The sequence below is a fragment of the Acromyrmex echinatior genome, chromosome 10 (genome assembly GCF_024713525.1).
Source record: "Acromyrmex echinatior isolate Ae372 chromosome 10, ASM2471352v2, whole genome shotgun sequence".
In the NCBI taxonomy this organism is placed as follows: domain Eukaryota; kingdom Metazoa; phylum Arthropoda; class Insecta; order Hymenoptera; family Formicidae; genus Acromyrmex; species Acromyrmex echinatior.
In genome coordinates this window covers 11,908,340-11,922,282 of record NC_141861.1, presented here as the reverse complement: position 1 = coordinate 11,922,282, position 13,943 = coordinate 11,908,340, and the positions used below count along the sequence as shown (strand labels likewise).

Here is a 13,943-nt window from a genome sequence, read left to right as displayed (position 1 = left end):
CAGGTAATGCTAATACAGTTTCAATTATTTGCATTTTTTAATTAATGGAAAACAGTTGCATATGTATTATCTCATAATCATACTTGATATCTTCTTTATCTAATGTCAGTTTTGTTAAATTATATATAAAATTAAACGTGTCTTAACTTACGTTCAGACACTTCACAATACTTTGAAGGAGTGACGGTTAAAATATACAATAAAACAATTTCTAATTTTTGTATTATGTTTCAAAACCTGATATAATTAAATCCTATGACAATAGTATTTGAGATCTATTACAGAGAATGATGCAAAGAATTTTGTCTTGCAATGTTAGTTACTCATCCATCTTGTTGATCGAATAATAACCGAAAAATATATAATGGAATTATTTGAATGGATTCCGATCAAAATAATTAAATTATTGGGTCATCTAAAAAGTATCCGCGGTTTTTTGTCACTAGATGTGTGTTGATGGTCATATATCTAGTGACAAAGTACCGCGGATACTTTTTAGATGACCCAATATTTCCTACATTTCTATTGTGTTTTTTAAAGAAACTATAGGAAAACTAAATAATTCCGATCGGAACTCATTCCAAGCAATTTCATAATACGTCCTGGAATATCAAAATACTAGAGAGATATACTACCTATCGTGTCTAATGGAATTTCCGTGACCGTAGTGCCTTTGTATATTTCGGTCAAATAAATGATATTTTAATATTTAATTAAAAATGTCTGGATGACTCACAAATGTTTTTAATGGTACTTCATAACTCTTCATATGAAATCTTCATATGAACAATTCCATGTACAAACTTTGTTGAATTTAGATCCGGTTAATTATTTCGATCAAGCATATGGTCCAAAAAAGAATGATTAATTGTAATTAATAGAATGACTTACGAACCTTTTTATTTGCATTTCAAAACTCTTCATACGAAATACAAACGATTTAAAATGATAATTTTTACAACCGGAGGTTTTGTCCGATCATGTACATACGAATCAGATGCTTTACATCGTGCACTTGTTTGATACAGATACCAATTAGTAACTTTCTATTAAATTATTTTTTAATTTCAGCGATGTATTCAAAGAATGATATATTAAATTGATACAATATGCATCAAAATGATTAATTAAATACGCATATTATGTATATGTTTCGCCGAGATTAATATCATTCAATAGAAAGTTACTAAGGTCTGTTTTCCGTGGTTAAACTAGTGTACATTTTTAGAACTTAAAGTGAGATAGATATATTGGGTCATCTAAAAAGTATCCGCGGTTTTTAGATGACTCAATACGTTTGATATTTATTTAAAGCGAGAAAGAGAGAAAGAGCAATCTAGAACAGTCTAGTGCAAGAAACAGAAAACAGACCACTTGTTAGTATTGGGTCATCTAAAAAGTATCCGCGGTACTTTGTCACTAGATATATGACCATCAACACACATCTAGTGACAAAAAACCGCGGATACTTTTTAGATGACCCAACATATCAATTATCAACGATGTAAACTACCCTAACAACACAAAAACTTACAGTCGACTCTAAAGGCCTGACTTAGCAAAGTTAACTTACAGTCGATATATCGACGTTTGTGCTGTTAAGATACCCAGCAAACAAGAATAGATTGAAATGGATTCAGATTTTTAGAACTATTGATTCACGAATGTTAAAATGAATGCTTTTCAATTCTGAATGCATTTTTATTCATTTATAGGAATTGCATGGAGCATATCTCTTGCAATTTAAAAATAATATTAGCTTTTTCTGTGCACACAAACATAATTGTGAATACTGTTCAACATTCCTATTCAAAATTTTGAATAGGAAATGCAGTTTTTGAATCCAATTGTATCCAATTGAATCCAATTAAATCCAAAAAAAGCATTCGCTATTTAAAATACACATACGAACAAAAATTTCAATCCATTTAAATTCATTCTCGTTTGCTGAGATGGATGAAGATTCTAATCCAGCTAGCAATCCAGTAGGAAAAGAAGCATCGTGTGAGCCGTAGGCTTTAACTAGAGTCCTAGATTTATAAGAGAAGTGCGATTGGTGTTAAGTGTTCTGATTGGTCATTGCAATCACATGATTAGCAGTCAATGATGAACTTATTCCTGCGTACTTAAAAATGGCAGCTTAATGGATGATTGGTGGATTTCATAGTCTTGCAAACGACGGATTAATATTTTTAGTACTTCTTCCAATATTTTTTAGTACTTTTGCGATACTGACATGAGCGACCGATGGTCGCGCTTCTCTTATAAATCTAGAACAAACCTTAAGCCGGCTCTACATTAGTTGCAATCTGATAGCAAGTTTGTTGCAACAGCCAATTTGAAAGTTGCATTTTGAAATCAACGCTTCATATTGGCTGTCGCAACAAACTTGCGATCAGCTTGCAACTGTAGAACTGGCTTTAGGACGCTACGCAACTATGGTGAAATCACAATTCTATTGAATTCAAAGAAATCCACCAATCGCGTTCGGGTACAATATTGCGCGAATTCTCTAGAAAATCCCCTAGAATAATGCAGCAGGGAGATCAAGTTCGAAACTGTCGCGTTTTGTATATACGAGATAGCGACGTAACGTGATGTTTGACAATATTTCCATAATGCGAAACGTACGAGCGAGATGAAAATGATCGTACGGCCGTGTTTCGGATCTACTTCGATCGCGTATGCGTGTACATGCATCATACATAAAACATCATGCATAAATATACAATAGATGCGCACACCGCGCTGCGCGCATCTTTGGCTCGTTGACATCGCTGGTCGCTCGCTTGAGCACGGTCGTACTAATTATTAATATGGCAGATGTTCGGGTCTTTAGTGTTGTTTAAGTTCGTGAAACTGCGAGTGACAAAACAGTGGGTCCGAGTGGGTCCTGTTACCGAAGGACACTGTCATGTATATGAGATTTTGATCGGTGCACGTCTCTCTCAACGTCCACGTGCGAATCTGTGATTTAACGTGCGCGCGAAAGAGGGAAAGTGCGAGGGAGACGATATTGGCTCGAACGTACAGAATCGCGTACGAACTCCCTCGTCGCCGTACCGAGTGTACCAACATCGCCAACCAACCTCGACGACAACGAGAGGCACATCGACGACGTCTCCGTGTGTGCGCGCGCGCGCGCGCGCGAAAGAGAGAAAGAGAACGAGCGTTTTTCGTTTTTTTTCTTTTTTTTTTTAAACATTCGTCCACTTTGTTTATCGTCAGGAACACAATGGAATTCGTCGCGTTGTGATACGCAGCCGGTGGCGTTTGTCCCAGGTAGTTTTGCTTTTTCCTTTCGTTATTTTCACATCTTACGCACTGTATTATAACCTTTTCGCTCCTCTTTCACTCCCTTTATTCTCTCCTTTATTCTCCTGTCAATTTGTCCTCCGTCCTCCGACAGCGGAGATGCTTGTGTTTACTTGATACGCGCGGCGATTTGCTGCTGTGTTCGCGGAGAAATTGATTTTAGGTGTCTCTTTCTCGTACAGTTTCCGAGAGAAATGAAGCAAATCACGTATCAAGCGTCGTTATTGTGTGCATACTTTTGCAAGTTAGAGCTAGTTTTATTTACCAATAACGCGTGTTATTTTTTTCTTTTTTTCCCCTTCTAAGGGACCATACAAGAAGCTGGACATAACTAGATTCGATGTGACTAGTTGCGTACCGAAATATTGGAAATAAACTTTGTTTTTTTTGGTTATTATTGTGGTATGCATATAAATAGATTCGCATGTGACGTAAAAGTGTAATGTAATTGTGTTGTGATTATGAAGATCTGTTTATAGCGAACCTGACATTGATATTGAATACAATCAATGAATGAAGGTTGACATGTGTATTTGAATCTCAACGATCATTACATAGGCAAAATCAAAGTTCTTATCATAGAGGCATATTTTTTTTCGTGTGCTTCAGATATAAGGAACTTGTACTTGTATATAAATGGCAGGCTTAAACATTAGAGAAGTATATACCTGATTAAAATAATTTTTTGTTTGTTGTTAGGTGTATGCATCATCGTCTCTGTACTGCATTTTAATGTAACTATTACGGAAACGCTGTGCGAAGGAGAAGGTAAGAAGTAAACGATATAATGTATTATATGATAGTCGCTGAATCATTGGAATTCCAGCTAGAAACAGGAATTAATCAAGATTCTTCTTATTTCAGGTTACAAGTGATTACGGATCTTTGTCATGGATCAATGGCGATCTCATGAAATTATTAAGTTTTCAAGTGTTGTGCTAGAGAAACAAAAGTGGATGTGTTAATCAAATCTGCAAGATACGAGTGCTTGGTGTGCCTGCTTGCGGGCAGAAACATTTTTTTAAAAAGTAGTGCCACCAGGCTATGGCCAACTTGAACTTTGAACAACCGCCACGCAGTATTGCGAACGCAAGTCTTACTTCACGTGCTGCCGCTGCTGGGGGAGGTTTGAACACAGTGGCCCTCGCGGGTCATGTCACGCCTACCTCGGGCATGTTCTCAGGCTCGTCCGCAAGTACTTCGAGTACAGCCAATTCAGCGATAGTCGCCACTAACGTTTATCCTGGAGCATCTAGTTCTGGCGGTGGACAGAATAATCATCAGCAACAGCAGCAACTCTCTCCTATGGGCAGTAGAGGACTGTTTGGACAGAGAGCTTTTACTGATAGACGTACGATGCCTGCTCTTGGGTTAGTATATATCTCTCTTTTCTCATATATTTCTGTTCTCTCTCTCTCTCTCTCTCTCTCTCTCTCTCTCTGTGTGTGTGTGTGTGTGTGTGTGTATGTGTGTGCGTGCGTGTGCAATCATTTCCATCTGTATTGTAGAGCTTCAAATCCAATGGGTAGTATGGGCAGTTTCGGAATACCTCCAAGTCGCAATTACGGATCTCAAGGTGCGGTTAACAATTTCCACTCTGTTTTTGGGAGTGGAGGTGGTGGAGATACAAGTACTCCACCTCTGTTAGATCTCTCGGAGTTTCCCTCCCTAACGAATAGAGGTCAAGGTGATTCTATGCCGCAACCTAGTCCTATGCCAGGGAAACAGCCTTATGGTTAGTGCCAAGAAAACAAAATCAGATTTTTATAATATACACATAACATAATCATAATGCATCACATCTGGTTCGAATCTTTTTCTTAATTAGAAAACTTTTTACATAATTTTGTGAATTTATTTATAACTTCTTTGGTAAAAATTTTTTTCATAATTTTTACACAAATTGGAACATTTTTCAGTAATACTCAAAAATATTCGGAAAGTTTACATCTTCTCTCAGAATTTTTCTTGCAAGTGAATTCTGAAATATTTTGAAATCTCATCCCATAATTAAAAAAAAATATTTTTTATTTTTTAGATTTTATAACATTTCATCAAAAATTATACTTAAAAATTATACTTTAAATTACAAAAATATCTTAGAAATCTTATGATATTTCATAATTAACATATAATGACATAATATATATTAATATATAATGACATAATATACATGAAAACTTCTGAGAAAAGATGTAGATTTTCTGAGAAATGTTCCAATTCGTATAAAAAATGTGAGAAAGTTATAAAATTATATAAAAATTTTGAAAAATTAAATTAATAAAAATTCTGAGAAAAATTTTCATCAGGATTATTTAAAAATAAGATAAATAATCATACTTTCGGTTAAAGTATTATAAAATTGCAAAATATAATACTGTAATGCAATTTGTGTATGTGTGTGTGTGTGTGTTTGCGCGCGCGCGTATACGTGCGTGCATATTTAGGTTTTAAGCTTTTTTCAGATATTTAACATAGATCATGAAAATTATTTTGCTGATGAAATTTTTGTTTGTGCATGTTACAGTTGGAATGGTAAAGCAACCAACATCCGAATCGAGCGAATTTACAATGAGCTCGGAGGATTTTCCTGCATTACCGGGAACGCAGAATCGAGAAGGTCCGTCACCTGGTGGTAGCATGTCTGGTGATAAAAATATTCCTGTAGGACTTGGTCCCGAAATCGGACAAGATGTGCTACAGGCCAACAGAGCACCTGGATCTGAGAAATCTCAGTCTTCTAAAAGAGGCATCCAAACATCGCCCGATGGTAAAATCAAAATAAATTATTAGGTGTTGGAATTAATTCGTAGCGTTTTTAATGAAAGAATGTTATTTATTTCACATGAGTATTAAAAAATACATTAATGAAAGTACTTCCCATCACTTGTAAAACGCTACGAATTAATTCCAACACCTAATAGATAGTTAAGTTTTATCAGAGTTATAATTCTCAACATAATTATTGCATAGGCAAGGTGACGAATATACCTGCAAGCATGGTGAAGGATCAATTCGGCATGGTTGGGCTTTTGACGTTCATCAGAGCGGCAGAGACAGATCCGAACTTGGTATCGCTAGCGTTAGGTCAAGATCTTACTGCATTAGGACTGAATTTGAATTCACCAGAAAATCTCTATCAGAATTTTGGTGGTCCCTGGGCGGAAACTCCGTGTCGACCACAGGATATAGATTTTCACGTACCACCAGAATATCTTATAAATGCCGCAATCAGGTATTGATTTTTCATCCGATTATTTAATTTATAAAGCTATCTGAATTGTGATAAAAAATATTTATCAACTACATATTTGTACAATATTTGAGCTGCTTCCAAATCTTTGATACTTTACTACTAAGCAGATATTAAATGGAAATTATTTTATCGAATGTATATTATATTTAAAAAAATATATTAAAACAAAATTATTTTTGGAATTGAAATAGAATAATTGTTATTATTGTATAGAATTGTGTGTATTTCATTTGTAGAATATATTCTATTATTGCACAAATTATTTTATCTGAAGAAAATTACATTTTTTATATTTATTTTATAGGGATAAGCTAGCGCCAGTTAAACTAAATCGATATAAAGATGATCTACTGTTTTATATGTTTTATACAAATGTTGGGGATGTATTGCAATTAGCTGCTGCGGCGGAATTGTAAGGAAAAACAAAATTGATTTTTATATTTGAAAATATTAATGCGTACGTACGATTTAATTTAAATTTTTTTTGTATGTGATATGAAGATACAGCAGAGAGTGGCGATATCATATGGAGGAAAAAGTTTGGATAACGCAGGCACCAGGTCTGGGAATTGTAGAAAAGACGTCGACATATGAACGTGGTACTTATTACTATTTTGATGCGCAAAACTGGAGAAAGGTAGCTAAGGAATTCCATTTGGATTATGCAAAACTAGAAAGTAGACCTCATCTTCCTTCGAACTTTCACCAAACTCAGCCTTGACTACAGGTGTGTGTATTCAGTTTTATTTCCCTTTTCTTTTACATACATATCACATGTAACGCACACACATGCGTATATTTGATTCAAGTATTAATAAAAAATAGTAGAAAAGAAGTCGAAGCTTTCAATATCGTTCCATTATATAATTTTCTGATTGTTTCTCTATGATTATTCTGCAAGAAAATACAATAGAGATAATCTTAAAGTTATAATAGAGATTTTATTATCTGTTTTAGACTTGTCTGCAGACCATTGTGCTGTCTTTAAGCTGGAAACGAATCAGCTATTGTATAAATGAACAAATTTAATAATCTTTAATAAAAACATAAAATTTGAAGAGTAATAAAAAGAATTTTTTAAATCATTAAATTAGGTACCTCTTCGCCTCGCTATCGGTCATAATCCATTATCGACTGTCATTATTTCTTACCATAATAACTTTCTTCCTCTTGCAATTGCGATATTTATTATATTCTCATGCCTTCGTCTTCTTCCATAATACGTTATAATCCATATTATGATGAATTTCTTAATTTTTCCGCTTGCGTCGCAAGATTAATTATATCTTCTGTAGCATTTATGGTAAAATGTTCAATGTAATTTCGACTGTTTTTTTCAGAATCTTCTAAGAAATATCTGCAGAAAAGCAATCGTGCAGAAAAGTAATAGTTTGTGTGTGTGTGTGTGTGGGTGTGTGTGTGTGTGCGCGCGTGCGCGTGCAGGGGAGAGTGGCCTAAAAAAAAAAAAAAACCGTGTTCGACACACGAACCGTGTTCCAAATAGAACCTTTTTAAATTAAATGAATACGATTAAACGGATTTGTGTCTAATTTATTCCATTCTCCCTTATATATATGAATATCAAAGAGCATAGAGCATGGACTGCTCGATTTTATCTAAGTAGTATGATCGACAAAAATGAGAAAGAAGGACCGTGGAAGATGGTCAGTCTGTTGTGTCTTTCTATTTAACGATATAACGAGAGAGAAGGAGATTGGCCGTTTTTCACGGTCTTTCTTTCTCTCTCTCTCTCTTTTTTGTCGACCATACTACTTAGATCCGATCGAATAGTTCATGCTCTATGTCTTTGATGTATATATACACAGGATGATCCAGACCACCCCGATGGGCCGGCACATACTTACATATTCCTTATGAAAAAGTGAATAGAAAATATCAATAGCAAAATGTGATATCAATAGTTTTTAAACGGTGAGTTCTAGATGTCCAATCACAGAGTACGAAATTGGCGCCGTCAGGAGCGGCGCAACTAAACAGCTGGCCGTGCGAACGCTTTGATGAGTATCGTCATCGACGAGATACTATTAAAAACGATCGCTTATGGCAATTCGCGTGTTAAAATTTAAGTGATTAAGGCCCAGTTGCACCAATGTCACTTTGACTTTAAGCAAGACTTAAAACTCTGTCTCGTTTTAAAGCTAAAAAGAGACAGAGACAGAAAGAGTTTTAAACCTCGCTTAATATCAAAGTAACGTTGGTGCAATCGGGTCTAAGAATAAGAAACTAATAATACGATACTGATTTATTAGTTTTGTAGATACGTTTAAAACTTAATATTTGATTTTGATTTGAAACTTAATTTTAATGTTATCATCCGGGTTGGATTATCATTAGAGGATGATAACTGTAGAGAAAAAAATTGTAATTTTTCGGCAATATTTAAGATATTATAGCATTAAAAATATGTATACTTATTTATACAATATTTATATAAAAAAATTCTAAATTTAATAATATATTATCGAAATATAATTATGTTAATAATCATGAATTTTTATTAATTGTCGGTAACGTCATTGTTCTTCAATTATCCTCGGACTCCATTGATAGTTATGAAAATTTGTCTAGGGCCGACGGTCTTTAATACAATAGTATCTCGGTGATATCGCTAAACGGTACGAATGAGTATTGCAATGGTTCGTAAAGCCTCTATATTAACATTTATTACAATATTCTTAAACCGATTGAGTCCAATTTAATTGATAAGGAGTAATGTCAATTGCAAATTAATAAAAAGGATTTTTGAAATATGTTTTAATAAATAAATATAAATTTATAAATAAAATAAATATTAATTATATTATCCAAATAAATATCAAATATATTTCAAAACTCTTTTTTATTGACCTTATTATGATATATAAATGATTATCGAATTTGCAATTAACATTACTCCTCATCAATTAAATCAGATTTTCATATTTAAGAAGAATATCGCAATACGTAAATGTTAATGTAGAGATTTCACGTGATATCGTGCTGTTTAGTGATATCTATCAAAGTGTTCGCGCGACTGGCTGCTTAGTTGTGCCATTCCTGATGGCGCGAATTTCATATCCCATGATTGAACATTTTCTAGAGCTCATCGTTTAAAAACTGATATAACATTTTGACATGTTCAATTCACTTTTTCATGAGGAATATGTATGTGCCGGTCCGTGCGAGGTGTTAGATCACCTTGTATATATACATATACAAGATATCCAGAAAATCGCTCGCAATACTTTGGGAAATGATTCGGAATACAAAAAGATGGAAAAAAGACTATATAAATATAGGTTCGGAAATAAGTCGTTTATGAGTTATAACCACTTTTATGTTAAAAAAAATTGTAATTTATTTTTCATAAAAAATCATAATATATAATATTTAACAATGTTTTAACATAAATAACTATATTTCCGACTATTTTGGCATTACCCAGAATATACCACGTGAAAGCACAGTCCGTTTGACATCCCTCTTTTTTTAATTTTTTTTATGAAAAAATTTTTTTACTTTACTAAAGGGATGTCAAGTGGATTATGCACGTGGTGCATCCTGGATAACGCCAAAATAGTACAAAATGTATTTATTTATGTCAAAATACTATGAAATAAATTATGATTGTGATTATGAAAAATAAATTACAATTTTTTAACATAAAAGTGATTATACTTCGAAAACGACTTATTTCCGGAGCGATGTTTATATAGCTTTTTTTCCTTCTTTTTTCCTAAATCACTTCTGAAAGTATTGCGGGCGATTTTCCGGATATTTTGTATACATATATATATACAAAATATATTATATATATATACATACACACACACATATATTGAGTATCGATTTTTTCATATGTACCTATAGTTAACCATTATGCCGCAACTATTTGCCACTCCGCGTGGTGAAGGATCAGCCATCCAATTTATTCGCCACATCACAGCTCCGTTGCGTAAATGGAAATTAGCTGCATAAAACAATATACAAAATGTATAGAAGATATTTATCTTGTAATACTTGTCTCGCTCTTTAGAAATACTTCTATATTCACAAATTGATTATGAAAGAAAAAAGCAATACGGAACATACCGACAGTATTTAAAGCATAGCTACGTCTTTTTTCTTTATACAAGTACCAAGCACATGCTCGAAGTAATGGTTCTTTTAAAAATTCTGACAATTGCTTGTCTCCTGTCCATAGCGATGTGTCCAAGATCTTTTTTAAGGTTGATATCAAATTTTTTGTTTGCAAAATATCTTTTGCAATTTGATATTCTTGTGTGGTAAATATAAATTCCATGTCTATGGAATAAATAAATAAATAAATAAATAAATATATATATATATATATATATATATATATAAAATTTCTATTTATTTTTCAATAGTCTGCATTTACCTTGTTTCAATTTATCAAATAACCAAGTCTTAAAATTTGGTATTGGTGATAAGCTAGATAATTGTCGTATAGCTGGAAATTCAGTTGTGATCTCGCTGACTACTTCTTTTATCAAATAATTACCGAGTTCAATCCCCTGTGTAAAAATATCTTTTTATAGCCATATATATTTTTTATAACAGAGTTGTATAATTTATGTTAACCTGGAAAGTATAATTGACATTTTCATTACATAAATCAACTACCTGCAATCCTTTCTGAGTAGATACTATAGAATAAAATATTGCTGCTTTTATTTTTGATTTGTCTTCCTCTAAAAAAGTTATATATTTCTTAGCGCTTCCCAAAATTCTAGTTTCAGCTTCTTCAATACCTTTTACACTATCTGTAATATGATACAGAGGAATATTTAAAAAAATTTACTAATTACTCTTCTCTTTCTTTTTTACACGAAACAAATTCTGTTCGGAAAATTTTGAAAACAAATTTCTTTGCATTTGAATAACCTGGTATAACATCACATAATGCTGTATGCAACACAACAATAGGTTCTCTTGGCATGGATGGATGTGTAAATATGTAACATCTTCTATATGGCCCAACTCTGCGTTTCAAGTCCAACCAATTTCTCATAGGATGTATAGCTTCGTAATCAGAGACCTTTAGATTTTTGAGTGGAGAATGAGCACGAGAAATCAGTTAGAAATATAGAAATTGAAAATAGATATAATTATGGAAATGAAATATATCAGAACTATAATTACTTTCTGCAATATATCGCATGAACTTTCCCAGGTTATTCGTTCCATATGTAAGAAACCCACGGAAAACCAGAGTAAAAGCAAATCTCGTAATGTATGATTTAGTTGTTGTACTGTTATGCTTTCATCTGGATCTTTCATTTCTGATATTAGTTGCTAAGAAAAGTAGAAATAATATAATCAGATAGATATAACAATAATTTAACCCTGATATCTATAATAAATGTCACTTAACAATAAGATTTGTATTACAAGCATCCATATATAAAGATTTCTTTATTTTGCTTACCAGAACATCAGTTCGTAGGTCAACCAAGAATTTGACGCCATGCTGTAATCTTCCTATAATAACGAATAACCAATGATAAGCAGGAGTGAGAATATTCTTCAAAGCTCTCTCATGGACAATCATCTGTCGTTCATTTTCAGGCTATAATAGAACGAGGCTACAGATACTTTGCATAAATGAAACATTAATTAATATATACATATTTCCAATAACAGTGGTTATATGAAAATAAAAGTTGATACATTTGGAATATATGTACATATACGATACAATTTGATTAAAGTATATAACTCACACAAAACAGTGTACCTCAGTGCAGACCAATTTCTTGGCCACTTGACATATATCGTTGTGTTGTACAGCATATCGTGAAGCTAACGTACATAAAATCCATTGGCGATTATCTTTATTGCTTTCAGTATAGCTGATGCACAGTGCATGTGCCTTGTTCTGCAAATATACTTTTAGATATACAATTTCTGCGAAGGAAAAAGGAGACGGTGCTTTATTGCAGTGAGTTGAGAAATATGATTTGTAACCTCTATGATCCAATTGCTGATCTTAGTGTCCTTAAATTTAAAAATTTCCTGCAGTTGTTCGTCCACATGTAACGTATTATTTGCTTCGGCATGTAAAGTGGAGGATGATATTCCATTATATTCGCGTTTGATATTATGCTTCAACGTGTTCGCGAGTCTGCAGCGATAAACAATCGGTAGAAGTTCAAAGGTAAGCTTTCTTAACATATCGTAATTAATTATAAGAGATGAACTGAGGAACAGATACTTGATTTTCAACAGGTGTCATATGTACTAAACATTCATCAGCTGATATGACTTGTCAGATTTCTTTTTTTTTCTTCTTCTTCTAAATTATAAAGCCGTAAACACAATGCGAGGCAACAGCAATAGCGGAACAGAGGAATTCAACATACAGGAATGCATATGTCACGCACATAGAAACACAGAATAAGGCAATAGCGATTTTCCGATGAGTTAAAATTCTGCGTCTATCGCCTACCTAAAGATATCATTTCATGCAGCGAAGATCCCCTCCTACCCCTCTCCCCACTCCGTCGATTTGTGCGAAAATGCGAAGCGAGCGAAGCTTCGCTCAAAGTTCGATATTGTTCAACTACGAGCAAAGGAACACAGCCTGCTATATACCTGCTTTCTCTTTAATATTATAATATTATTTTAATATATTATTATATTTATTTTTGTATATAAATAGTAATATAATAAATAAAGATATAGTAATAATAATAATATATTGGGTCATCTAAAAAGTATCCGCGGTTTTTTGTCACTAGATGTGTGTTGATGGTCATATATCTAGTGACAAAATACCACGGATACTTTTTAGATGACCCAATATATTATTATTACTATATTATTATTATATTTATATTATTTTAAGTAATATAAATATTATGAAAATGAAGATCTTCTAATTCTAATTTCGGGATTGATGCAAAGTAAAAACTGCGCTGTCATTGCGATTTTCGAAGATAGGCGCTATCCAACATTTTTTTTTTAACATATTTAGCCGTTTTTATTTTCCATATAATGTAATACAGCAGCTGCTGCAGCTGTATGTTGTCTTTTAATCTCCAATTCTACAACAATTGAAATTGTGTACTGTGTTTAAACTGCTTCATGTAATTTAGATATTCGTCCATATCTTTTTGCCTGCAGTAATCTTTTTAACGCAATGATTCTATATAAAGATGTGTTTCGCGGGTTTTCTCTGTGTCTAGATCCATTCTTGGAATGCCAACGTTTCGTAAACCTTGCAATCCATCAGGGCGAGGAGCTTATACAGTATCAGGCTGCTCCTCGCCCTGGGGATCGATTCTGTATCTTGAAACGAGGTGAAAATTATAAAAGTGAACGAATTTACTAGAATACTGATAATTTC

At 33.2% G+C, this 13,943-nt stretch overlaps 2 protein-coding genes across 3 annotated transcripts; one reads left to right on the top strand and one right to left on the bottom strand.

The window, feature by feature from the left end:
* The first annotated feature begins 2,794 nt into the window (after positions 1-2,794).
* Rga (CCR4-NOT transcription complex subunit regena) lies at positions 2,795-7,644 on the top strand. The gene is made up of 9 exons (XM_011053282.2): positions 2,795-3,282; positions 4,015-4,083; positions 4,180-4,685; positions 4,824-5,050; positions 5,843-6,085; positions 6,289-6,550; positions 6,876-6,983; positions 7,073-7,298; positions 7,529-7,644. Exons 3-8 carry the CDS (start codon positions 4,360-4,362, stop codon positions 7,290-7,292), a joined length of 1,386 nt encoding a protein of 461 aa, XP_011051584.1. The 5' UTR covers positions 2,795-3,282; positions 4,015-4,083; positions 4,180-4,359; the 3' UTR covers positions 7,293-7,298; positions 7,529-7,644.
* LOC105144399 (malonyl-CoA decarboxylase, mitochondrial) lies at positions 7,294-13,037 on the bottom strand. Of its 2 annotated transcripts, XR_845902.2 has the most exons (11): positions 12,563-13,037; positions 12,333-12,473; positions 12,024-12,164; positions 11,738-11,890; positions 11,480-11,633; positions 11,219-11,358; positions 10,974-11,109; positions 10,664-10,876; positions 10,436-10,541; positions 7,723-7,928; positions 7,294-7,465 (listed from the first exon to the last, which is right to left on the bottom strand). XR_845902.2 is itself a non-coding variant. In XM_011053283.2 (10 exons), the coding sequence occupies exons 1-10, from the start codon at positions 12,767-12,769 to the stop codon at positions 7,808-7,810; spliced, it is 1,512 nt and encodes a 503-aa protein (XP_011051585.1). In that variant the 5' UTR covers positions 12,770-13,037; the 3' UTR covers positions 7,294-7,807. The 2 variants fall into 2 exon arrangements, 1 of the variants encoding a protein (XP_011051585.1); XM_011053283.2 differs by having other exon boundaries at positions 7,294-7,928.
* Between the last annotated feature and the right edge of the window lie 906 nt (positions 13,038-13,943).